Source organism: Poromitra crassiceps (assembly GCF_964638095.1).
Source record: "Poromitra crassiceps genome assembly, chromosome: 4".
Lineage (NCBI taxonomy): Eukaryota > Metazoa > Chordata > Actinopteri > Beryciformes > Melamphaidae > Poromitra > Poromitra crassiceps.
The window spans coordinates 22,926,098-22,952,369 of record NC_139626.1 but is presented as its reverse complement, the minus strand read 5'-3'; the positions used below and the strand labels follow the sequence as shown (position 1 = coordinate 22,952,369).

Below are 26,272 nucleotides of genomic sequence, written 5' to 3'. Positions count from 1 at the left end.
AGAGACAGAGAGAGCAAATAGACTGGCAGTCAAAAACTGCGGGGGAAAGAGAGTGAGCATGAGTGAGACATACAGACAGATACAGAGACAGTTTGAGAGGAGAAAGAGAAACAAGTATTAAGTGCTCACGCGGTTTTGTCATATTGGAGTTTGCTCTGTGCAACTTACCACGTTACCACCACGGGCTCAGGTTTTGTGACTTTTGACTTCCTGTGGTTAATGCTGTGAAGAGGAAAGCGACAACGTGTGTTCTTTTAATTTGACAGCAAATGTAACCTCTCTGTCTCATTATGTACATAGCAACTGTGGTGCTCTGTAGTGACCTGTGCAAACACCACTGCATTATTTTAATTCTATTCTAAGAGATCTGCATGAAGTATGATGACAGCTATTGGAGTTTAAAGGAAGCCACACATCATAAGGAGTTATGAGTGTTCCTGGAAGTATTTTATCATCCGACAACACAATGGAATGCACAAAGCAGGTTCCCTCTGGTTGTGTTCTTGATTGGAATCTAACTAGGATACGGCTCACCACCACACACCCATCTAGCTCTAACAAACGCTCAATGGATTTCAAGACATAGACGTGTTTGTCTAAGCACGGCACATGGCACGCTTTGTATTCACACAGGAGATGTTATATTTCCTTTTTACTGCAACCGTTTCCTTGTCTGTTGTATACACACACCATACACTACAGAATCACACCAATTCTACACCTGGCCAAGGCTGGGTATAATAGAAAGTAGAGTAGAAAATATCTTGCTATAAGACCGTTCATAAGAGTCAATCCAGCACATGAGTGTTCCGCTGTTGAAGTAAACATTTCATTTGTTTAAGCTGAAAGTAAATTGCTCTCAGCCAGGGTGTGTGTGTGTGTGTGTGTGTGTGCGTGTGTGTGTGTGCGTGTGTGTGTGTGTGTGTGTGTGTGTGTGTGTGTGTGTGTGTGTGTGCGTGCGTGGGCGTACATATCTACAGTCTCCTGTACTATGTATTGTCAAAACTGTCTCAAATCACACAAATGGCATTTTTCTCCATATTATGATTTTCCCTCCTGACCGTGTGTGTGTGTATGTGATTTGGTGTGTGTGTTGTGTTTTAGAGTTTGGATACAGTGCTGAGTCGTTATACACAACTTTACCACCAGGTCAGGTATACAGGGTGGAGGTATCAGGATCCTCATGTTACTAACACTATATGTAGTACTTTTTGACTTTTCTTTTTTTGTGTGAGCTCTGAATGCCTAGTTGGGTGCTTACCAGCGGTTTCCATTGAAAAATCTGCATACAGGGTGTTATAAGGGGCTTCTCCCTGGGGTCTTTTGGTTCTCTAATAACCAGTGATGTTTAGTGGTGATTATTGAATACTTACACTGCTACAGGCTTCTCCTTACAGGTATGTTATTATGGGGTGGTGTCCCAACATTTCAATTCATTCATATTGATCTGTAATGGACTGTTGTTACAGTCCTCACACAGTAGTTTGATAATGTGATAATGTGATTGAAAATGAAACTCAATCCTCTGTGCACGTCGCGTCACTTCTCTGAACCGCATTCACTAAAGTATAACACCATTATAAGATGAACTTACATTTTTAGTACAATCGTAAAATACTGAGCTGATCAGCAAAGTTAAATCACTTGACAGCGGGTTGCACTCCTGCTACTAATTTTCTTGAGCACAAACGGTATTTCACCCATCCCTTTTTGCATGAACCCTTTACCAGCCCAGTGGGGATGCTAACCCCTCTGTCCTGTCTTAATTCCACAGAGCAACAGACGGTGGTCCTTCTGCCCAGATCCCCTTCAGCCACAAAGACCTACTTCCCCCTCCCAGTGGAGCACCTAGAGGAGGAGTACAGGCTCCGCTCAGCAGACGATGGCAAGCTCTTCAGGGAGGAGTACAATGTGAGTGAGCGTCCCCCTCTCTCCGCTGTCTGAAACTCTGGGCGACAGCAGCATGTCGCCGGCTGCACTGAGTCTTCTCTATTCTGCTGTTCATATCGTATCATGGAGCCAATATCCCAATATTTATGGGTTTGCTGATATATTGGAGCATTTTCTGTTTGGACGTTTGTTATTTTTGTGTGAAGTGAGGTTAAACTTGAACTTCAAACTTTAAACAACTTTATTAATCCCACAAGGGGCAATTGGTTTAGAGCAGCTTGTATACAGAACGCAGAAACATCATACAAACAAGCAAGTACACCTTGGAGTTAGAATGTGAAGTTACACTATAAAAGGAACAATGCACAGTAAAAAAAATATATAAAATATATATATTACTATAAATATAAAGTAAATAGTACATAAAAGACATTCCCACCCATACAATCTATGAAGCATTTAAATAGTCTGATTGCAGAGGGAATTGATGATGAATGATTTAGAATGGTGGTTAATTTTGCAAGCAGGCAACACATAACGACGACCCGATGGCAACAGAGAAAATTCACATGCAAGAACATGTCCAGAAGCTAAAATACTCACTGCTTTCCGGGGGATTTGTTGGTTGCAGAAAGAGTTGAGGTCTCTTCAATGATCTTAGAACAGACTTTAACAATGCTGTTCAGACTGTTTCTGTCCTTAACAGTAAGGCTGTTCAGACTGTTTCTGTCCTTAACAGTAAGGCTGTTCAGTCTGTTTCTGTCCTTAACAGTAAGGCTGTTCAGACTGTTTCTGTCCTTAACAGTAAGGAACACCTGTGGAACCAACAAATGAAAGAGAAACTCAAGAGGCTCTCAATGAAAGATTGATCAAAACGGGCCAGAGTGAAAGGCTTGACAGAAAATAAATTTAGTTTGGGAAGAAGGTAAATTCTCTCTTGCTCCCGTTTTACAATTGTTCACATCAAACTTAAGATGGTCATCAAACAAAAGTACCCAAGTATGTGTATGATGTGACAATTTCCACCTTATTATGTCTGATGCACTCCTTGGCTGCATCTCTGTTATGTCTCAAATCAATAATCAATTCCTTGGTTTTAGACACATTTAAGTCTAAGAAGTTGTCATCACACCAGGAAATAAAGTCAGAGAGAGTATTCCTGTGGTCTGATTCTGACCCAAGGAGAAGGGACAGCAGCGCTGTGAAAATCGTATCAATTAGCTGCCCTCCTGACTACTAACAGTATAATAATCAAGTAGCTGCCCTCCTGACTACTCCTAACAGTATAATAATCAAGTAGCTGCCCTCCTGACTACTAACAGTATAATAATCAAGTAGCTGCCCTCCTGACTACTCCTAACAGTATAATAATCAAGTAGCTGCCCTCCTGACTACTCCTAACAGTATAATAATCAATTAGCTGCCCTCCTGACTACTAACAGTATAATAATCAAGTAGCTGCCCTCCTGACTACTCCTAACAGTATAATAATCAAGTACTGCCCTCCTGACTACTCCTAACTACCGGTAGTTAGTACAATGAAAAGAATGGCTGAAAGAACACAGCCTTGCGGCAAACCAGTGGACATAGATACAAAATCTGAAAATCCATAAATACGTTATGATTGGTGGATTTTGACATAGACTGATTTGAGACACTGATGCTATGGCAAGATCTGCATGTTTTCATTTAACCAGACAAGACATTAAGAACAAATGTGTCTTTACAATTGGAAAAATTGGGAAGACTAGTGGATCCACGTGCAGACACTTGACGGGCTTGACACTTGGTAAACTGGAACTAGCAACAGACAAACCTGCGGGCTAGCACAAAGACTTAGACGTAGGCTGTTGCTGAAGTAGATCTTCTTCTTCTGTGGTGTTTTATGGCAGTTGGCATCCTTTATGTTGCATTACTGCCTCCTTCTGGATTTATGTTTCTTCTTCTTCTGAAGTACTTACGATCTCACAGTGTGAAGCTGGCAGAGCTGATTCTTATAGCCTTCGAACGTGACATCACATTACAGTATAAGTGAAATCACTAACCTTTAACAGTGACATCATATGTCAGGTGTAACATCACCAATGACCTCATCACCAGCGGTGACATCATCTAACAAAAATATTCATGAAATGATTTACAAGTAGAAGTAGAAGTAGTATGAGCAATATATTATTTTTTATTATGCTATTATTAATTTAACAGGGAGACAAGATACAAAAGCTAGTTGGCAAAAGGCTTTTAGGTGGGACAACCTTCTCAACCCATAGAGTAGCATGTAGTCCTCCTTCAAATGAAGTTAAGTTGAGTTAAAAATCTAAAAAATTACAGTTACAACAACGATGTTCAAGATGTCCACACGTGAAGAAGTTCCTACCATGACTTATCCTGTGTGTATTTTAGTATTCGGGAAAACTACATGAGTAATATGCATGTGTCACACAGTCCATGACACACAGACATGTAAAAAATACCCTTTTGCCTATTTCTGATTAGAATTGAGGATCTAGGGTGGTTGGAATAGAGCCTCAAGCATATGAATCAGGATCCATGTAACACATAACGGCGTGAATATTTTCAGATGGTTTTCCAGCACAGAGGAAGTTGACATTTTCTGCTTTTAACAGTGGCCTATTTACTGTATGTAGGGGAGGAAGTGCCTATATTGAGGCTGAACAAAGCAGAGAATAGAATACAATGCACTGGTCCTGAACTGCACAGCGTCAGCCTGATTGCTTTTCAGTGTTTGAGGGTGTGTAAAAACACATGTGACGGCATCATTACTAAATGTGGTGCCTGGAGAAGTGGCTGTACTCCTAATCTATGCCAGAAGTTGTTGTTTTTAAGCGGCACATCCAGCAAAGGATGTTATAAATGGTCTTGCATATTTAGTTCACCCAAAAATGGGCCAGTAGTATTTTGCACATTGTCACTTAACTTCTACTGCTTGACTTCAAGGAGTATTACCTAACCTGGAGGGGTGTTGGTCATTTCACATAAACACATGGCTCTGACATACCTCCTTACCCTCATACCTCCTTATACCTACCTCCTTATCCTCATACCTCCTTACACCTACCTCCTTATCACAAGGATGCCAGTTAGGAGCTGGACATCACTTTTATGGTATAGAGACACTGCGGAGCACATCATCATTCAGAAACCACGCCCAAAACAGGGGGAAACAAAAACTCCCCCCCAATCCTGGCGTTCTCCTATGTCGCGTGCATGGTGGCGTGTTGCACACAAAGATCATATATACGGAAGATGAACACTCCAACTTACTTTCTTGACAGCTTGACAGAGTGCAAAAAACCCTTTTCTCCCCCCCCCCCTTTTTTTTGGTAGTTTTAGAGATTTCAGAACATCAACAAACCAGAACAAACTCAGACACGGTAAAAGAAAAGAAAGGGAGGGGGAAAAAACATACATATACAAAAACAAAAAACAAAACAACACATACATCAACACTCCAATATCACGATGTGGTGCCACCAGCCACAAGGTGCTTACGTGTCCGCAAGAGACATGTCCGCATCTCACAGAAGGGGGACCCTTAAAGACCAGTCAGGCGAGTTACCCGTTGGTTGCCCTTTAACCTCGGCAAGGCAGGCTGGGAGTAAAAAAAAAACGTTAATTGGCGATTTTTCCCATTTGTTGTCTGCGCAGCCCACCACACAACAGCTTTTAGCTATGTTTAATTCAAGGAAAATAACTCTGGTGTGTGGAAATGAATGGAGAGCTTTCCCCCGTGATGGGCGTGGCCTATTTCATGCAGTGTCTCTATCAACATCTTTAACAAAACCAAGAATTCACTTATTTCAGCTTTATTTATTTGTACACATTGAGTGAGCTGAACTCTGCTGGTCTGTCTCCTCTAATCTGTGACTCCTGCCTCCATGTGGCTTTGTTAAACAGATAAGCAGTGCATGTATTGAAGTTACAGGACTGATGGCTCTCTATAGGAGACTTTTAAATGACTGTATTCTATTCAGGTTAACTCAAAGATAATATACGATAGGCTGCATCACTGCAAATTATTTAGCTAAAGATAATATTTAGTTGCAGTTCATCAAACAACAATAGATACTTCAGATGGGATTTAGAAGTGGGTGTACTCAATGCTGACTGAAAAATAAGTAGGTGTGCATACAGTACCCTGCACTACACCACTGATTACTAACTGGTGTGTTGCTGTCGTTTTGTCTTGCAGTCCTTACCTGGAGGTTATGGACATGGGACATGTGAAGAGGCCAATAAGGACGACAACAAGGAGAAGAACAGATACCCCAACATTCTCCCCTGTGAGTGTATATCATGACTGCCACGCAATAGACAGTACATTTTCATTTGACTCACACCACAGTTTCCTGTACGTGTACGTGTGTGTGTGTGTGTGTGTGTGTGTGTGTGTGTGTGTGTGTGTGTGTGTGTACGTACGTGCGCGTGTGTGTGTGTGTGTACGTACGTGCGTGTGTGTGTGTGTTTGTGTGTGTGTGTGTGGGGGGAAGGGGGGTGCCTTTTCACCTCAGTGGCTCCTCAGGGTGAGATACCACACCAGCAGCTCATCTATTCATCCACAATGAAACATCTTCCACTTCCCTTACAACTATGCATTCTGATCCTCATTGCTCTCTATGGAAATAAATGGTGTCATCTGTTCAGTAATTGTGTTTAACCTTTTCCAGTTTGTGTTTTCACCAACAGATGACCATTCCAGGGTGGTGTTGACTCAGCTGGATGGAAGTCCCTGTTCAGACTATGTGAATGCTTCTTACATTGATGTGAGTTATGCTTGAAATCTTTGTTGTTGTTGTTGTTGTTGTTGTTGTTGTTGTTGTATTTCATCATTTTAATGGGCTGGGCCATTAAAGCTAGAATATGTAACTTTTGTAATGCAGAAGCTTTGTCTCATCCTTATGGCGTTTCTAGCAATGAAGGAACGTGTGCTGCATTCAAGTGATGCTGGGAAAATTAGTTGCCGACTGTTTCCTTTGCTCTTTGTTGTTACACAAACACTGGAAACAACTACCAACGTGTTGTTTACATGTTTTACGCAATAAAATACATCACATCTTCTCTGTAGTGTCCAAGTCCATGTTGTTTCCACATTACGATTTAAAAGCTCATGAACACATCGAGGGAGAACGACTTCCCAACTCTGAACAATCCGAGCAGCATGTGAATGCAGCATTTGTCATGGTTCCACCGTAGCCTACTGCGTCAGGGCTGTAAAAGAGTGGATACATACTTGAACGTCACACAGACCCCGTGAAATGTCTCGTTTCACAGAATTTGATACATTCGGTCCAGTAACATTTAGAAGGTCGAAAAGAGCTGCACGACTGAATTATTTATCCCCATTCAAGTTAGTAGAAGGCTGTGGAGTACAGAGAGAGTTATCTGGTGCCAATAGGCTTAAACAGTATTGTGGGAACTCATTTGGCAACGGTTTGAATGTAACAGGCGTTCATTTATATATAAAAGTTACATATTCTAGCTTTAATCCGCTATGCATCATGGAAGTGTTAGTTCCACCCAAATAAGAACCCTTGTCTTCTTAATGAATGTTTTGCTGTACGATTTGACAGTGCCGTTTTCATTGTTGCTAGGGTTACACGGAAAAGAACAAATTCATAGCAGCACAAGGTGAGGCACACCGCTATTCAGAAATGTATGTCATCATCTTGCGTTAAGCCTAGATATGAAATTTCATCCATTGGGAAATCATTTGATATTCTTTTGTCCCTCAGGTCCAAAGGAAGACACCGTGGCAGACTTCTGGAGAATGATATGGGAGCAGAAAGTAGCAACTGTTGTCATGTTGACCAACTTGAAAGAAAGGAAAGAAGTGAGTGATTTCCATCGCTGCTCGTTGAGACACTCACGGCGGGGAGGGGGGGGGGGGGGGGAGCAGAAACTCCAATTTCTCCTTTGGGATCAATAGAGCATCACAAAAAGATGAGTGAAGACGTGTAGATTAGATTAGATTAGAGTAGAGTAGATTGAACTGGGTCACGGTCATGGGGGGGAAAACGTGGAGTATAAGTTAAACTCTTTACCTCACACCTGTAATCTTTCCTTCTTTTTCTGTTGCACAATCTCTATTCCCTTGCATGTGATCCAGAACAACCTCACTTCACAAAGAGGCTAAGGAGGGCGAAAAATCAATAGGAGGAGAATTGGCGAAGAGATTTAAATCCGCGCGTGGCCAGGTTGAAATCAATGGCCGCATAATGTGTAATAAAGCTCTCTATCATTACCCAGCCAACACGTATTGAGTGGTTTCATCCCTCTCACTCACACTGATCAAGACTGACTGGCTGGAAAATTGAAGCCTATAATTTGCATAGTGTGATTTGGTAACGCCTCACCTTTGGTCAAGTCATGCATTTGAGTCGTTTTGTCTTTTGAAAGGAAAGTCCTTGAATAGGTTTCAGAGGCAGCAGCCTTTATAATGTGTGGATTGCATGTGTGCTGTGTGGAACCAGCTCAAGGCTACTGCACAGGGAATCTTGCTGCATTTCCCCCACCTTCTACAGTATACACTCCAGAGTATATACTCCACCTTCTACAGTATATACTCCAGAGTATATACTCCATCTTCTACAGTATACACTCCAGAGTATATACTCCATCTTCTACAGTATACACTCCAGAGTATATACTCCACCTTCTACAGTATACACTCCAGAGTATATACTCCATCTTCTACAGTATACACTCCAGAGTATATACTCCACCTTCTACAGTATACACTCCAGAGTATATACTCCACCTTCTACAGAGTATATACTCCACCTTCTACAGTATACACTCCAGAGTATATACTCCACCTTCTACAGTATACACTCCAGAGTATATACTCCACCTTCTACAGTATACACTCCAGAGTATATACTCCACCTTCTACAGTATAGACTCCAGAGTATATACTCCACCTTCTACAGTATACACTCCAGAGTATATACTCCACCTTCTACAGTATACACTCCTGAGTATATACTCCACCTTCTACAGTATACACTCCTGAGTATATACTCCACCTTCTACAGTATAAACTCCAGAGTATATACTCCACCTTCTACAGTACACACTCCAGAGTATATACTCCACCTTCTACAGTATACACTCAGAGTATATACTCCACCTTCTACAGTATACACTCCTGAGTATATACTCCACCTTCTACAGTATACACTCCAGAGTATATACTCCACCTTCTACAGTATACACTCCAGAGTATATACTCCACCTTCTACAGTATACACTCCAGAGTATATACTCCACCTTCTACAGTATACACTCCAGAGTATATACTCCACCTTCTACAGTATGCACTCCAGAGTATATACTCCACCTTCTACAGTATACACTCCAGAGTATATAATCCACCTTCTACAGTATACACTCCTGAGTATATACTCCACCTTCTACAGTATACACTCCAGAGTATATACTCCACCTTCTACAGTATACACTCCAGAGTATATACTCCACCTTCTACAGTATACACTCCTGAGTATATACTCCACCTTCTACAGTATACACTCCAGAGTATATATACTCCACCTTCTACAGTATATACTCCTGAGTATATACTCCACCTTCTACAGTATACACTCCAGAGTATATACTCCACCTTCTACAGTATATACTCCTGAGTATATACTCCACCTTCTACAGTATACACTCCTGAGTATATACTCCACCTTCTACAGTATACACTCCTGAGTATATACTCCACCTTCTACAGTATACACTCCTGAGTATATAGTATACACTCCTGAGTATATACTCCATCTTCTACAGTATACACTCCAGAGTATATACTCCACCTTCTACAGTATACACTCCTGAGTATATACTCCACCTTCTACAGTATACACTCCAGAGTATATACTCCATCTTCTACAGTATACACTCCTGAGTATATAATCCACCTTCTACAGTATACACTCCTGAGTATATAATCCACCTTCTACAGTATACACTCCTGAGTATATAATCCACCTTCTACAGTATACACTCCTGAGTATATAATCCACCTTCTACAGTATACACTCCTGAGTATATAATCCACCTTCTACAGTATACACTCCTGAGTATATAGTCAGTCACCAGTATGTCATAGTCATGTGAGTAATCATGGCTGGGGCGTGTGCAGAATTGGTATATATTGAGTCATGGCTGTTCTCTCTCCTCAGGACAAGTGTCACCAGTACTGGCCAGACCAGGGCTGCTGGACCTATGGGAATGTCAGGGTGGCAGTAGAGGACTTCACTGTCCTGGTGGACTACACCATACGCAAGTTCTGTGTACAATATGTGAGTTTCACCTAAGGATTTGACTTGGAGCTTGTACTTGAAGTACAGTCAGTTGGAAAATGTATGTGACAAAATGTATGCTGTTTGAGGAACATTATATTGTATCATGTGTAGTTCAAAGCATTTTTCTTCTGGCGGGGGACTCAAAGGCCACTACTTAATAATGGTCCCTATTAAAAAAGGAATTCCTAAAATATGGCCAGAGTGAGGCTTCTTCAAACTTGGTATTGTTCTGCCCCAGGTAACACTGCTAACTGGTTTTCTGCTTTCTGGTGTGTCCACTTTTGTGTCTGTGTGTAGCAGGCCAGCGATGCTTCCAAGACCCCCCGACCCGTCACCCAGCTCCACTTCACCAGCTGGCCTGACTTCGGAGTTCCCTTCTCCCCCATCGGCATGCTCAAGTTCCTCAAGAAGGTCAAGACGGTTAATCCACCCTTCTCTGGGCCCGTTGTGGTCCACTGCAGGTACCAGAAAGAATAGCAATTCAGTATTTATCTCATTTTGTTTGGGCCTGTGTACGTGTATGTGTACATGGATACTGTACGTGTACGTGGATACTGTACGTGTACGTGCATACTGTATGTGTACATGCATACTGTACATGTATGTGCATACTGTACGTGTATGTGCATACTGTACGTGTACATGCATACTGTACATGTATGTGCATACTGTACATGTATGTGCATACTGTACGTGTATGTGCATACTGTATGTGTATGTGCATACTGTACATGTATGTGCATACTGTATGTGTATGTGCATACTGTATGTGTATGTGCATACTGTACATGTATGTGCATACTGTACGTGTATGTGCATACTGTACGTGTACATGCATACTGTACATGTATGTGCATACTGTACGTGTATGTGCATACTGTACGTGTATGTGCATACTGTACATGTATGTGCATACTGTACGTGTATGTGCATACTGTACATGTATGTGCATACTGTACATGTATGTGCATACTGTACGTGTATGTGCATACTGTACGTGTATGTGCATACTGTACGTGTATGTGCATACTGTACGTGTATGTGCATTCCAGTGGTTTTGACTGAACATTGCTTTTAATGGTTTCAATTAAGCCCAATTTATGCTTTGTCTGCCGACACTTTTGAAACGGTTGCCGACAGAAATGAGGACTTGAGTCGACACCTTCAAGTGTCAGCGAGCAGTGTCTGCTACCTAGTGAAATGTCTAGTGTCGCTGACTACGTCATAGTATCGCGCAAGTCTGATTGGCTATATATACGCGCTTGACTTCCTTGTTTTGGTTTTCACTCGATTGAAATGAATGAACGTGTCCCCGCTACTTTTATCAGCCTGTCCTTGATGTATGACTTCGTGAAAATCACAAAGAACATCGTGACCAATTTCCCAGAGAGAGAGGATGTGAGTTGTGTGGTTGTGTGTCGTTTATATGCGGCTGCAGCCAAGTATGTTACATCTTGCCTCCGAGGTGGTTTCACTGTGCATTCCATTCCCTCTCTTGCCGACTGTCTGCACAACCGAGGCGAACGTTCACTGAAGTAAAAAATGCAACACCACACTTTCTTTTTCGTCTGCGACCATGTGCTGAGCGACACTTTCTAATAAGTATAAATTAAGCTTTACTTGTGTCTTTGGAGAAATACAGTTTGTTTTGGTTTAAATATTCTTTGTTTCCCTGGAGACAAACACATTTTCTATTATGGCCGGAAACATTTGGAACCCTTTAGAGTCACTATAGTAGTAGACTTGTTTACTAATACAGATGTCGTGTCTGTCATGTCAGAATTATGGCTTATTTTATTCCCTCTGCGGTTTGTTTTGTGTCTCCACAGCGCTGGCGTGGGAAGGACAGGCACCTTCATCGTCATCGATGCCATGATAGACATGATGCACGCAGAGCAGAAGGTTGACGTGTTTGGCTTTGTCTCCAAGATACGAGAACAGCGTCCACAGCTTATCCAGACAGATGTGAGTTGGCAATGGCACAAGTTCCCAGTGCTCTATCATCTCGGAGGCGAGACATTACATCAACACTTCACAGTTAATGGGAAACACACCGATAATGTTCCTTTTGCAGTATAAATTATCCCTCTGATGTGTGTGTGCGCGTGTGCGTGTGTCCTCACCCCAGATGCAGTACTCGTTCATCTACCAGGCCCTGCTGGAATACTACCTCTATGGAGACACGGAGCTGGATGTGTCCTCTCTGGAAGGACACCTGCACAAACTGCACAACACCTCCACCCCGTCTGACCGTGTCGGCCTGGAGGAGGAGTTTAAGGTAAGGCCTCTCATGTCACATACTGGCAAATGACAGATCACATCTTATCAGATACAAGATACAAGATACTTTATTAATGCCACACAACAATGTTGGTGGTAATTGTTTGGTACAGCATGGTAGCTCAGCTTCAGTGCAAGAAGTAGACAAACAGACAGAACACCATAAACATTACAGCACGCACAGAGAAGCTAGCAGGGGGAGTTTAGAGTTCTGATTGCTGTTGGGAAGAAGCTGTTTTTAAACCGGGTGGTTTTGGTGGATATGGCCCTGTAGCGTCTTCCAGATGGAAGGAGTTGGAAGAGGTGGTGAGCTGGTTGGGAGGGGTCTCTGATGATTTTTGTACGTACCAAGACAGCTATACCCCAAATGTCGAACTCGTTGTAGCTGGGGACCCAAATTGAGTGATTATATTTGGACTTCATAGCAAACTTGTCAGTGTCAATTCAACGCTCTCACAAAGCAACACTATGGCAGTGTTACTATAGGTCCACACCCATCACAGTTGATTTTTAGATGGGTTAGAATAGCTGCCCCAGAACCATATCAATTGTAAAAGTGAACAAACACAAACACCGGTTAACACTCAAAAAGAAATTCAATGCGCCACAACATAAAAAAGGGCAGCTAAAATATAACAGAAAGAAGAAAGACCCCCACAACCTTTTTTGGTATAAGAACCTTATCACTCAAAGCACAACCAAACCCTGATAATAACTCACTTGTGCCCTTAAATGTGCAGTCAGTGATACATTTTACACAGCATGACTATCAATACTAAGTGTGATTTGTAATCAGTAGCTTGTATCATTGCCCTACTCGGATATGTGCACAAAAGGATAGTGAGCCCTTGCAGGTTTGTAACATTGTGACTTTGCTTGCTCGGCTCCTGTCCAGAAATTGACCAACATGCGGATAATGAAGGAGAACATGAGAACGGGGAACCTTCCTGCCAACATGAAGAAGAACAGAGTCCTGCAGATTATCCCATGTAAGGAAGAAAGAAGCAAAATGAGAAACCAGGATGAAGAATAGAACTGATTGTGTGCCTTTCCAGTAGATTGTGTCAACCAGAAGTATATCATGGCAGATTCTGACCTCCAGATAATATCGTGTCTGTATCCACATTTAGAATTTAAAGATAGATTTTATCCAACCCTGTGCCCCACAGCATTCAATTGCTTTCATGTTGCATTCTCATTCATGTTTCTCAGAAATGTGTTTCCTGATGAAGCTGTTTATGTGTGAAACTGTTTAAGAGCTGCTCTATGCTGAATGGTGCTAAGTGGTTTCCTGCTCAACCTCTATTCTAGATGACTTCAACCGAGTTATTCTCTCCATGAGAAGAGGACAGGAGTTCACCGATTACATCAATGCATCGTTTATAGATGTAAGCACTTTACATTGTATCACCTATTGTCTTACTTCTTACATTTATGACCTTAATCATTCATAGACATTGCTATTTATACTCTTCACTGGACCTATAAAGGTGATGTAAACTGTGTGTTTGCTGTGTCTCAGGGCTACAGACAGAAGGACTACTTCATCGCCACCCAGGGGCCTCTGTCCCACACAGTAGAGGACTTCTGGAGAATGGTGTGGGAATTGAAATGTCACTCCATTGTCATGCTCACTGAGCTCCAGGAGAGGGAGCAGGTAAGCTGCATATAAATGATGATTGCTACATTGGCAGTTCTATTTCATCCCTGCTGACCGCCAGAGGCGGTGCTTAAGCACTGAATATTCCCCTTCGCGCATGCGTATACCAACAATGTCACCTGTGACCCCCTGGATGACCGGACAGAGGTTATATCTTCCGGTGTCATCAGGGATCATTTCCTTTTCAACTTCTCGCGCGCAGAGTGCTTTTGAAAGCATTACGAGATACTTCATATTAAAAAACGTACATTCCGTTGCTAGTAGTTCCGCGGCCGTTGTTGGTCGGAGCAGCGAACGTTCGCCCTCCAGGAGCTGCGACGGAAATATCTTCCTCGTATGAGAGGAGTTATTTTTTGTTCAGGTGGACGCTGCGGCGTTCTTTCGCCGGTAAGGCAGTGTTTTCCACTTCCCTCTCCGGACAAGGTGAGGTGATTTCATAATTGTTTGCAAAGCTGTATCTTCAACGATACCTACTGCTGCAGACTTGCCGGTGAGTGTTGCGTTGCGCAGCCTCCTCCCGGCATTACAAGTGTGGGGGTTGCGTTAGCGCTTCCCGGTTGTTATTGGTTATTGTTATGTAACTTGAATAAACCTCTGTTGGGGAAGGCTGCGTGCGCGCTCCCTCTTCCCAGCATATGGCCTCATTTTGTTCATTAACGTTATAGCTTCAGCGCTATGATGAGTGTTTTTTCGTTGTAAGAGTGGTTTAAAAAAAGAAAAAAAAAAAAGAAAAAAGAAATAGCCTCTGCTGGTATAGGCAGCGTACGCGCTCCCTCCCCCCAGTATATGGTCTCATTCTGTTCACTAACGTTATAGCGTCAGCGCTGTGAGTAGTGTTTTCATTTTGAATGAGTTTAGATGTTGTTTTGTTTGGTGACTAACCACTGCTAGTGACAGTAATATTAATTAATAGATATATTAATTAATTACATTGTGTGTATATATATATACTGTGTAGGAGTAAACCTCTGCTGCCTGCTGGTATAGGCAGCGTACGCGCTCCCTCCCCCCAGCATACAGCATCTACAGTAGGGACCAGTTGCGTCCGCGCTCTGGGCTAACTGTGAAGGGTGTGCATTAGCCGGTGTGGCGGTGTTCCTAACTGGTGCCACCATGATGGATAATGCACATTATTGCACATCCTGTGAGGCTCCTCTGCAGCCAGAGGATGGCCATGATCTCTGCCCCGCGTGCCTTGGTCCTGTGCACCTGAGGGAGGCACTGTCGGACAATCCATGCATGAACTGCAGCTACATGCCTAGGGCAGTTAGGGCTGTCAGACTGGCAGAGCTGGAACACCCAATGGGCGAAGGTGACATCCCCCCATCGGGCCAAGTGTCTCCGCTCCAACGTAGGAGCTCTAAGCGTCTGGCTGAGGCCGCTGCGGTTGGACCCTCCAAGAAAAAGACGAAGTCTGACCGCAGTGGGCTGTCATCAAAGGTGGCTCAGCTGTCCGCTGAGCTGGCCCAGATGAGGTCCATGCTCATGGCTCACCAGCCTGGTGTCCTGTCAGAGGAGGCGGAGGTGCCCACTCCTCATATGCCGGTGCTTGCCCCAGAGGAGGATACACTCTCCCTGGCAGCTTCTGCGACTCACTTTCGGGATTATGGGGAAGACTCATTGGATGGGGTCTCCCGGGCCTCAGGGCCGGGCTCCCATTCCTCCGCTCACAGTTCGCTGGCTGAGACGGAGGACCACCCCATGCGTACGGTCATGCGCAGGGCGCTAGATCACCTACGCATGGATATACCGCAGCAAGCGGAATCGGCTCCCGCAAGCGCCTTCTTCAGGCGCAGGCCAGCCTCCACTGCCTTTGAGGTCCCTCACTCAGTGGACTACATGAGGGAGTTGCAGGCCTGTTGGAGGGACACTGGAGCTTGCTCCCGTCTCTCTGCTGATGGTCGAACCCTGGCAGCCATGCACGACACGGCAAGAGTTGGCCTGGATCACATGCCAGCTATGGAGCCTGCCATCGCATCCCTCATTGTTTCCCCCGATGAGGCTCTGCGAAGGGATGCTAGGTGCCCCCGACCCCAGTGTCGGATGACTGACCACCTTCTCACAAGGGCTTATGGTGCGGGAGCTCGGGCCGGTCGTATAGGCAACTCCCTGTCACACCTCATGCTCGCCCTCTCTGCTTCACTACAGGAGGGCAATGTGAATGCTGACTCCGTGGCCTTCTGTGATGCGTCACTGGAGGCGTTCGGCCTTATGTCCAGGGAAATTGGACGGATGATGTCCGTCCTGGTCCAAACTCGTCGCCAAGTCTGGCTTTCACAGTCTAATTTGACTGAGGCGTCGAGGAGGACTCTCCGTAGCCTCCCAGTGGAGCCAGGAGAGATGTTCGGGTCAGCGGCACAGGAAGCGCTGGAACGAACCATCCAGGCTGGGCAGACCAGGCAGCAGCTGGCAGGTCTTCGCCGTATGCCTCCGCCCACCAGGCCCAGGGGCCCCTCGGCTGCTCCCCGAGGCCGCTTTCCACCACCAGCGCACAGCAGTAGCCGTCGTGAACCTCAGCAGTACACGCAGAGGCGGGGCCGTGACTTTCGGCCCTCCAATCGGCCTCGGGCCCCGGATCCTGTCCGCCCCCCCTTCAGGGCCCCTAGGGGCCGGGGGGGCGGACATTGAAGCCGCGGGGCCGGCTGTCGGATATTTTTTCCATCAGCAGCTCAGGTACTGGGCTGCTCATGCTTCAGACCCGTGGGTGGTTGCCACCTTAACCCACGGGTACAAGCTTCAATTCCGACGCCGGCCCCCAACATCCAGCCGGGTCAAAATTACCATCATAAACGACCCGGTGAAAGGCATAGCCTTAGACCAGGAGTTGGCTGCCCTCCTGGCCAAGGGCGCCATCGAGGCGGTAGACCCTCTGTCGCACCCCAGGGGGTTCTACTCGACATACTTCCTCGTGCCGAAAAAGACTGGCGGGTTTCGTCCAGTCTTGGACCTGAGGGGACTCAACAAGTTCATGAAGGTCATGCCCTTCCATATGTTGACCATGGCAGACGTTCTGCGAACTGTAGCCCGTGGAGAGTGGTTCACATCCATAGACGTGAAAGACGCTTATTTTCATGTCCCCATTGCCCACCAACACCGGCAGTTTCTGCGCTTTGCCTATCGAGGCCACCACTGGCAGTTCAGGGTGCTGCCATTCGGGCTCTCTCTTTCCCCACGGGTGTTCACGAGATGTGTGGCAGCGGCGCTTGCACCTCTGCAGTCTCAGGGCATGAAGGTCCTTCCGTACCTAGACGACTGGCTGGTCTGCGCACCATCCCGAGCTCAAGTGGCCCAAGATACAGGGTGCCTCCTGTCCCACGTGTCCCACCTAGGACTCAAGGTAAATATGGAAAAGAGTTGTCTAGAACCATCTCAAACCACAACCTTCATTGGGTTAGCATTAAACACTGTTACTATGACAGCCTGTCCGTCCCCACACCGTGTGGACGACATCCTACGCCTTCTTCCCTTGTTCCAAAGGGGAAGACTGTTGCCCTATGTCACGTTTCTTCGGCTCTTGGGCAAACTGACATCCATCGCAGCTGTTGTTCCGCTGGGCTTGCTGTCGCTGCGCCCCCTGCAGAGGTGGCTGAACGGCTTCCGCTTGGACGCCAAGCGGCACAGACACAGAAAGGTCAGAGTGGCACAGCAGTGTCTCCTCGCCCTAGCCCCGTGGAGGGACGGGGCCTATATGGCAAGGGGGGTCCCTATGGGCTCCATCCCGTCCCGCAGGGAGACTGTCACCACAGATGCCTGCCCCGCAGGATGGGGTGCAGTGTGGCAGAGCAGGACGGCTCGCGGGCAGTGGTCTGGGGAAGACCGCGCCGGACACATCAATGTGCTGGAGCTGCGAGCAGTGCACCTAGCTCTCAAGAACTTCCTGCCATACCTGAGAGGCAGGCACGTCCTCATTCGGTCAGACAACACCTCGACCGTCTATCATATAAACCATCAGGGTGGAACCAAGTCTGCACGGCTGCTGCAAGTGTCAAGGGACCTCCTGACATGGGCGGCCCCCCGCCTGATCAGCCTACGGGCAATATATCTACCGGGAGAGCAGAACCACTTGGCAGACTTCCTCTCCCGTCAAAAGCCTCCATCGGGGGAGTGGTGCCTCAACCCAGAGGTGGTGCACACAGTCTGGAGCCGCTTCGGCAGAGCAGAGGTGGACCTCTTCGCCTCAGAGGTGTCGACTCACTGCCCTCTATGGTTCTCCTTAGCGGAGACAACCAGCCCTCTGGGCCAGGATGCACTGGCTCATCCTTGGCCAGAGGGTCTTCTATATGCCTTCCCACCGCTTCCTCTGATTCGGCTAGTACTTCAGAGAGTTCTTCAGGAGGGGCACAGGATTCTGTTGGTGGCCCCCTTCTGGCCAGGGAGGACATGGTTCCCTTTGCTGCACAGACTCTGTCGCAGCGCTCCATGGCGCCTCCCCGACAGGAGAGATCTCCTGTCCCAACTGGAAGGTCAGATCTGGCATCCCAATCCCCAACGCCTCCAGCTGTGCGTTTGGCTGCTGGAGGGCCCGAACCATTACTCAGCAGCTGTGTAGACCCTGTCAGGCATACTATAATGAATGCAAGGGCGCCATCCACTCGTCTGCAGTACGACAACAGATGGAAGCTGTTTTACAACTGGTGTATGGGTCGGAGCGAGGACCCAGTACATTGTTCTGTGCCTACTGTCCTTGAGTTCCTGCAGTCCCTCCTGGACAAAGGTCGGGCTCCTGCTACTCTGAAGGTGTACGTAGCGGCAATATCGTGTCGACATGCCAGAGTCGACAATGGCACAGTGGGGAGCCACAGTCTGGTGTCCCTCTTCCTGAAGGGGGCTCAGAGGTTGCATCCTCCAAGAGCCCCGAGAATCCCAGCATGGGATCTTCCCCTGGTGCTGGATGCTCTATGCAGGCCTCCCTTTGAGCCCTTGGCACAGGCAGAGCTAAAGTGGGTGTCATGCAAGACTGCATTTCTCCTGGCCATTACCTCAGCAAAGCGGGTCAGTGAGCTGCACGCCCTGTCTGTCAGTGTCTCATGTCTGAGGTGGAACTCAGATGGCTCGGGGGTCACTCTGTGGCCAAACACAGCATTCCTCCCTAAGGTGCTGTCGCACTCACACCTCAACCAGCCAATACGGCTTGCACGATTTGACCCCCCACCAGGAGAGAGGGGGGACAAGCGGGAACTGCTGTGCCCAGTGCGGGCCCTAAGAGCCTATATTACAGCTACCAGGTGCATTCGACAGTCAGAACAGCTCTTCCTCTGTTATGGTGGCCCTAACAAAGGTTGCGCTCTCTCCAAACAGCGTCTGTCCCACTGGATTGTGGACGCTATCAGCTATGCCTATGGGGCGAGTAACCGCCTCCTGCCATCCGGCGTGAGGGGCCATTCTACCAGGAGTGTCTCCACATCATGGGCTGCCCTGAGAGGGGTATCCCTGGGGGACATATGTGCTGCTGCCTCATGGGCGTCACCAGACATTTTCTCCAGGTTCTACCGGGTGAATGTTGCCACTCCCCATCCACTGGGAGTGGTCCTGGTGCCAGAATCCTCTGATTCTACTCATTGAGGTGGGTACTCAGGATTCCTCGTGACTTTGCTGGTATAAGTCATTCAGTGCTTAAGCACCGCCTCTGGCGGTCAGCAGGGATGAAATAGAACGAAAGTTACGTATGTAACTACGGTTCTATGAATCCCGAATGACCGCCAGAGCGCTCTGTCACTCAGAATCCTCGTGTGCTCGCGAGAAGTTTCTGTAGGAAATGATCCCTGATGACACCGGAAGATATAACCTCTGTCCGGTCATCCAGGGGGTCACAGGTGACATTGTTGGTATACAATACTCGAACTGCGCATGCGCGAAGGGGAATATTCAGTGCTTAAGCACCGCCTCTGGCGGTCATTCGGGATTCATAGAACCGTAGTTACATACGTAACTTTCGTTTTATAGAGCTCAACAGTCACGTGACATTTCTTGCCCCGGAAGTGAGTTTTCCATTCATTTTCTCCATCGTCATTTAAAAAAACCTTATATAACGATTTTTAAGGCTGGAACCAAGCCATCTCGTGACCTACTGAATCGTGAGTGACTTGGAGCAAAAACAAAAAATAAAGATGGGAAAAGTTTGTCCCCCCCCATCCCCCCCCCCCCCCCCCATGTTATTTATTTTTTTTGCTCCAACTGAAATGTTTTATGGTCACTCACAAGTCAGTAGGTCATGGGTTGGCTTCGTTCCAGCCTTAAAACTCGTTATATAAGGATTTTTCAAAATGTCTTGAGAAAATGAATGGAAAACTCACTTCCGGCGCAAAAGATGTCACGTGACTGTTGAGCTCTATACACTGCTAGTGTTTCAACAGTACCACCCACAGGGCATTTGAAGAACTACCGTATACACCACAATTATAAGGATTCAGTGGATTGTAAGGATTCTTCCTTTTGCATCTACTATGATTTCCTCCTGTTTCAAAGGTGTATTTTTGTGTTGGTTCATGCTGGTATATTTAAGAAAAAACAAAGAACCCACTTTGCAATATTCCAGATTTTAAGGTGAAAATTCCATAGAATATTTATTAATTTAAGATGATGAAATAATAATAAATTTTGCGTCATCTCTTCCTGTGTGCAGGACAAGTGTTTCCAGTACTGGCCCACAGAGGACTCGGTCACCTATGGAGATTACACAGTAGAGATGAAGGGAGACACTTTGTGTGAAACCTTCAGTCTACGAGACTTGGTACTCACCTTTGGCCCGGTAAGCAAATTAACCACACAATATAAAGATACAACTTGAAGTGAGGCGGTGATGCCACATTGCATCTACCAGTGCAACACAGGATCAGGGGAAGACCCCTTGATCTGAATTTTGGAGCATTTTGGTCCTTTTTGAAGGAATTCTATGAAATTATGTATGAAATTATACATTTTGCATTGGATTAATGGCAAATAACACTCAATCTCTACCACGTGAATAGAGTAACAATCAGTGTTGTATGCTTTTCTGGTCAAGAATGGACAGAAAAGAACTCCTGGTCATATGCCTGCAAAGTAGCCACATTTGACTACTTAACAAAATGTGAACAGGGTGAAGAAATGCAAAAAAAGGTATCTCTACTTATTGGGGCATTTTATCTCTACTTATTGGGGCATTTTATCTCTACTTAATGGGGCATTTTATCTCTACTTATTGGGGCATTTTTTCGACCCAAATTTTTAACGTCACGTGCATTTTATGAATTTTAATGGAATTTTTGCCCCTGGCCCTCCATTAGTTTCTGACCTAATGCAGGATCCCATTTAGGCTAACTGTCTTTTATGCGATAAAACAAATTGAGTGAATACCTACATGTTACCGGAAAGGTGGAGAGAGGGTAAGAGTAGTCATATCATTGGGATTGATCTTCTCAGATGTTGTTTGAATCCGGCCCAGAGCACCTCCTAAGAGCCTTACACTGCACTGACATTGCACCTGCCAGACTTTCATATAGCTCTAGTAAATCCTATTTCAAATGTATTATGATCTCTCATCTCACTGTGCCTTTCCTCTCAAAGGAGAAGCAGACGAGGCTGATCAGGCACTTCCACTTCCACGGCTGGCCGGAGATCGGCATCCCAGCCGAGGGGAAAGGCATGATCGACATCATCGCCTCAGTGCAGAGGCAGCAGCAGCAGTCGGGGAACCATCCCATCGCCGTGCACTGCAGGTACGGCTCAAAGCCCTCGTCTAGTCCTGCTTGATGTGTGGAAGCATGTAGGACCACTCACAGACTGAAGTCATGTCAGCAACCCAGATGATTGGTTTATTAGCCTGGACGTTCAGGCTTGTGTTGTTATTTTGTCTCGTCTCCTGCTGGGTTTTCTGCCTATGACGCCTTAAAACAATATATTTTCTATGTGCAAGCCACTGTCGATGCTTGTGTTAATCTCCAGGGGTTTGTGTGTGTGTGTGTGTGTGTGTGTGTGTGTGTGTGTGTGTGTGTGTGTGTGTGTGTGTGTGTGTGTGTGTGTGTGTGCGCACTGCAGTGCTGGTGCAGGGCGAACAGGTACGTTCATTGCTCTGAGCAATATCTTGGAGCGAGTCAAAGCAGAGGGCCTGCTGGACGTGTTCCAAACTGTGAAGAGCTTACGCATGCAGAGGCCTCATATGGTCCAAACTGTGGTAGGTATCAGAAGAATCTGCTTATAATCCAACCTGACAAAAGAAAAATGCTAGGAATTTAATATTAATGCTCTGTCATATTCTGTCAATTCTTTTCATTCCTTTGGGTCTTTTTGATTCATGCATATATATATATATATATATATATATATATATATATATATATATATATATATATATATATATATATATATATAATGTATTTATTTAAGCAGGTTAGTTGACCTAATCATTTTTGTTTTTCTCCACAGGAACAATATGACTTCTGCTACAGGGTGGTACAAGACTTTGTTGACATTTTCTCAGACTATGCCAATTTTAAATGAGATTTGCCTTAAACATGATTTTTAATGTTGTTTTCTAAAGCGGTTTGTCTGTTGTATGTGTTTCCTTAACTTGGTCAAAGGATCTTCTATTTTGCTATGCACTTGTCCTACCATGAACTAAAACTCCATCCTCGCTGTAATATACTGTATGTCAGTGGATGACAATTGTAAATGCTAAAGTCAGATTAATAATGTATATTTCATATCATGTATATTAATTATTTTATCATGAAGTGTTGTTTCAACCTTGTTCTCTTAATTTCACTTTTGTTGTATGATACTGTACTTTAAGTTTAAAAGTTTATTCTAAGTGTTATTTTGGATTGACCAGACGTAATATTTTTAAAAGCTATTGTAAATGTATTTATGTATTGTCAGCGACCTTTCATTCTAGCATTTGGAGAAAATTATGGGGATGTTAAGATATTTTTTATTTATGTAAACAAACATTCTTACATTTATTGACCACTTCTATCTGAGAATAGAGGTGATTTTTGAACTATTTTTTTGGTTTTCCTCAAGTTAGATGCCCATTTTGAATGTGACACTTTCCAATGGGAATATTTAGAAAACATGCATCACTTCAGCCATAATGCAGAGAACATACCTATATGCAATGGATACCAAGTTGATACGGGGTTGATTTCCAAAACTCATTCAGGCAAGACATAACAGAGTAGAGAAAGACCATTAACATGATTTAGTACCTCAACAAGTGGTATATGCAACTGCACATAACATGGATCTAATGTTACTACTGTACAGTCTGCCTTTTGTCTGTAGACAACAGCTCGTATTTTGCTACAATGACTGCACATTAAAAAGCACATCTAACTAAGCCTTTTTCCAAGAATTTACAATAATCAAAAATATGTTTTATTGTTGCTTTATATATAGAGTGTAGATTAGAGATATATTATTGCATAAATCTGTGCCATATGAACTTTTATAAGACAACTCTCTGAGTTGAAAGTCAAAGTTAATAGATGACAGAAGCAAAAGGTAAGCGTAGTAGCTCAATTTATTGAAAGATGAAAGAATTTTGAACACTGTAATCCTTTATTTCACAATATCAAAAGCTATCTAAACAAAAGGGCATTTGGTAATGAAGCAAACACATTATAGTCAGTACCAGTTCCTACTAGATGCCCAGTGAACATCTGGAATTAGCAACAAGTGAGTCTCATAATGCTAATAATCCCAATAAATACCAGTGCTGCTTTATTACCAGTTTAAATGAATGCCAGCTTTAACCAGGGAAAACAAACCTCTAAAACACCCAGGGCTGCAAGAACTCTGTATTCCAGACCTGCTTCAAATAGTATTTGCAATACATCTTTTGTTTGATTTCAAGTACATCGGTGTGGTTTGCCATCTAAGACATCAAAATCAGTACTACAATGTGTTTAAACATTGAACGTATCTGAAAGTGAACTTGCGTTTCTGTGCTTGACAACCAACCTGGCAGACAATATATGTGCATTCCTCCTGAGGCAGTAGTCCCCACTCATCTCTCGTACTCCATACAGGTTCAAGTATTAAACCAAACATTACACATTTTTTTGCAAATTCTATTCTACCCAGCTTTGCTCTATTCCTGCAATGAAATATGTGACTGTGTTGATAGTGTATGTTATGTAAATACAACCTGATGAAGTGCTAAGATTGTGAAAGTCGCTGAGCAAGAAGAAAGTGTTTGTCAAGTGAATGGACGTGTCAGAATATGTTTCTGTGCTATCTGTCTGTGAGATGTGAGGTGCAGCGCAGGAAGACATTGGATTTAGCAAACCCGCCCAAGTTTTCCTCAACTTCATTTCTGTTGACCGCTTACTTTCCAAAAGCCTGAGGAGGGCGCTGTTTAGCTCAGAGCTCTTTGCCTTTGCTCTTTCTGTGAGTGATCTGTCTCATTTTGAATTCTCTGTCTTTTAAATGCAGGTTGCAATATTAAATTCATTGGAAAATGCATTGCGAGTCATTGAATGGGGTTTTATTTAGATGTACTTACCACACTTTCAATGCCATTATACAAGAGCTCATACATATCTTTGATATCACTAGTTGTGTTATGTTGTTATGCTTTTACAGACTAATAAGTCTTTGACATGTGTGATTACCAGTTTGGCCCACAGAGGGCAGCATGCTTCAAGCTACAAACAAGGGATTCTTTATTCAAAGGTCTTTTGCCTTCCATCTATAAAGCCCATGCATGCCTTTTTAGGCAGTTTATTTATGATTACAATAATTAATACAACCAATAAGACACTGTCTACTATCTTCTTCACTCAAAAACTATACAATATATACTCCGTATATATTATACTATAACACCGCCTTAAGAAAAGATGGTTTAAATACTTCTATATAGAACTGCCTTTTTTGTTTTTGAAGAACCGTTTTAACACGAACAGTGGGTTCTTCACTAGTGCTTTGAAGAATAATTTCTGGTACAAATACTGAGCTGTTGCAGGACCAGCTGGCTTTTTAGTACTTCTGTACTCAACTCCAACAACAATTTTTTTTTAATACACAAAAAGAAAAACAGACAGGAAAGAAAAACAAAACAAACAAAAACAACAACATAGTGTTACCAGTCGCATAAGGTGCTTGTGCTTGTAAAAGATATTGCACGTGGGATCCCACGCAAGGGGTCCATGAAAGACCAGACGGGTGAGCCATCCGCCACCTCTAACCTCAGTCACTTGTCATTCTTAACCTCGTCAAAGTAGGCCAAGAACGGGTCCCAGATAGTTGAGAACCTTCTAAGTGAGTTGATTCTCAGGGACCTGAGTCTCTCCATCTGTATAACAGAGAGCATGTCCATCAGCCACACATGAAAAGAAGGTGAAGAGGAAGACTTCCATTCCTTCAGAATAAGTTTTTTGGCGACAGTTGCAACAACACTGTTAAAGGTCATGGTGAACTGTTGTCTAAAGGCCCAATTATATAAAGACGGAGACGTGTCTGTACTCTGCGTTCATTTCATGCGTTTTCTGTCCATCATCTGAAAGCTTACGGATAAGCATGAAACGGAGCAAAACCACATACACACTCATACATTTGACTCTCTACTTTGACACTGGTGGATGTATTGCTTAACATGATACCAACGTGAAAGACGCATGGAAGTATGTGTGCAGTGACGATTACACCGTTTGAAACGGACGCATCTATTTACGTATGAAAATGGAGTCTAAATGAGCCATAATGGTCTGCCTGCAACTAACACTGGTCCAGTTTCACGTCCTTATCTCTGCTGTACTACGTACTAGACATTAAAGATTAGTCACCCTCATACCAGTTGAAACATAGGCATGAGTAGTAGATGATGATAGAATTTTCATTTTTGGGCCAACTGTTCCTTTAACTGAGTCACTTCCCCTGAACAAGATGGTACTATTACATCACTGCATCTGGGAAAATTCCACACAAAACCTCAACAAAAGGCTCGTAAACACCACTAAATGCGGTTGCTTTATGATTACAAGATAAACAAATGCAAAAAAAGGCCCCCAGTTTTGAATGCCACAACATGTGAGAAAAGGATTTTCAACTTCTAAATCTAAATGTGTGCTTTTCACAGATACAGGTTCAATCCATGCAGTCAGGGACTCAATTTGAACTATTTTTGCCACAC

At 44.3% G+C, this 26,272-nt stretch overlaps 1 protein-coding gene across 4 annotated transcripts in view; it reads left to right on the top strand.

Moving 5' to 3' along the window:
* Window positions 1-24,601, top strand: part of ptprea (protein tyrosine phosphatase receptor type Ea) — a 47,059-nt gene extending 22,458 nt beyond the window's left edge. For 2 of the 4 annotated variants that reach the window (XM_083635506.1, XM_083635508.1), the window contains 17 exons: window positions 1,105-1,149; window positions 1,775-1,911; window positions 6,104-6,194; window positions 6,598-6,674; window positions 7,503-7,539; window positions 7,644-7,741; window positions 10,098-10,217; window positions 10,518-10,681; window positions 12,050-12,185; window positions 12,349-12,498; window positions 13,396-13,489; window positions 13,812-13,888; window positions 14,023-14,157; window positions 20,783-20,908; window positions 21,706-21,857; window positions 22,177-22,312; window positions 22,564-24,601. In XM_083635506.1, coding sequence (XP_083491632.1) covers window positions 1,105-1,149; window positions 1,775-1,911; window positions 6,104-6,194; window positions 6,598-6,674; window positions 7,503-7,539; window positions 7,644-7,741; window positions 10,098-10,217; window positions 10,518-10,681; window positions 12,050-12,185; window positions 12,349-12,498; window positions 13,396-13,489; window positions 13,812-13,888; window positions 14,023-14,157; window positions 20,783-20,908; window positions 21,706-21,857; window positions 22,177-22,312; window positions 22,564-22,638 — 1,850 coding nt within the window. In that variant the 3' untranslated portion in view covers window positions 22,639-24,601. The remainder of the gene's footprint in view (window positions 1-1,104; window positions 1,150-1,774; window positions 1,912-6,103; window positions 6,195-6,597; window positions 6,675-7,502; window positions 7,540-7,643; window positions 7,742-10,097; window positions 10,218-10,517; window positions 10,682-12,049; window positions 12,186-12,348; window positions 12,499-13,395; window positions 13,490-13,811; window positions 13,889-14,022; window positions 14,158-20,782; window positions 20,909-21,705; window positions 21,858-22,176; window positions 22,313-22,563) is intronic. The other 2 variants (XM_083635507.1, XM_083635509.1) reach the window with 1 other exon arrangement.
* The last annotated feature ends 1,671 nt before the right edge of the window (window positions 24,602-26,272 follow it).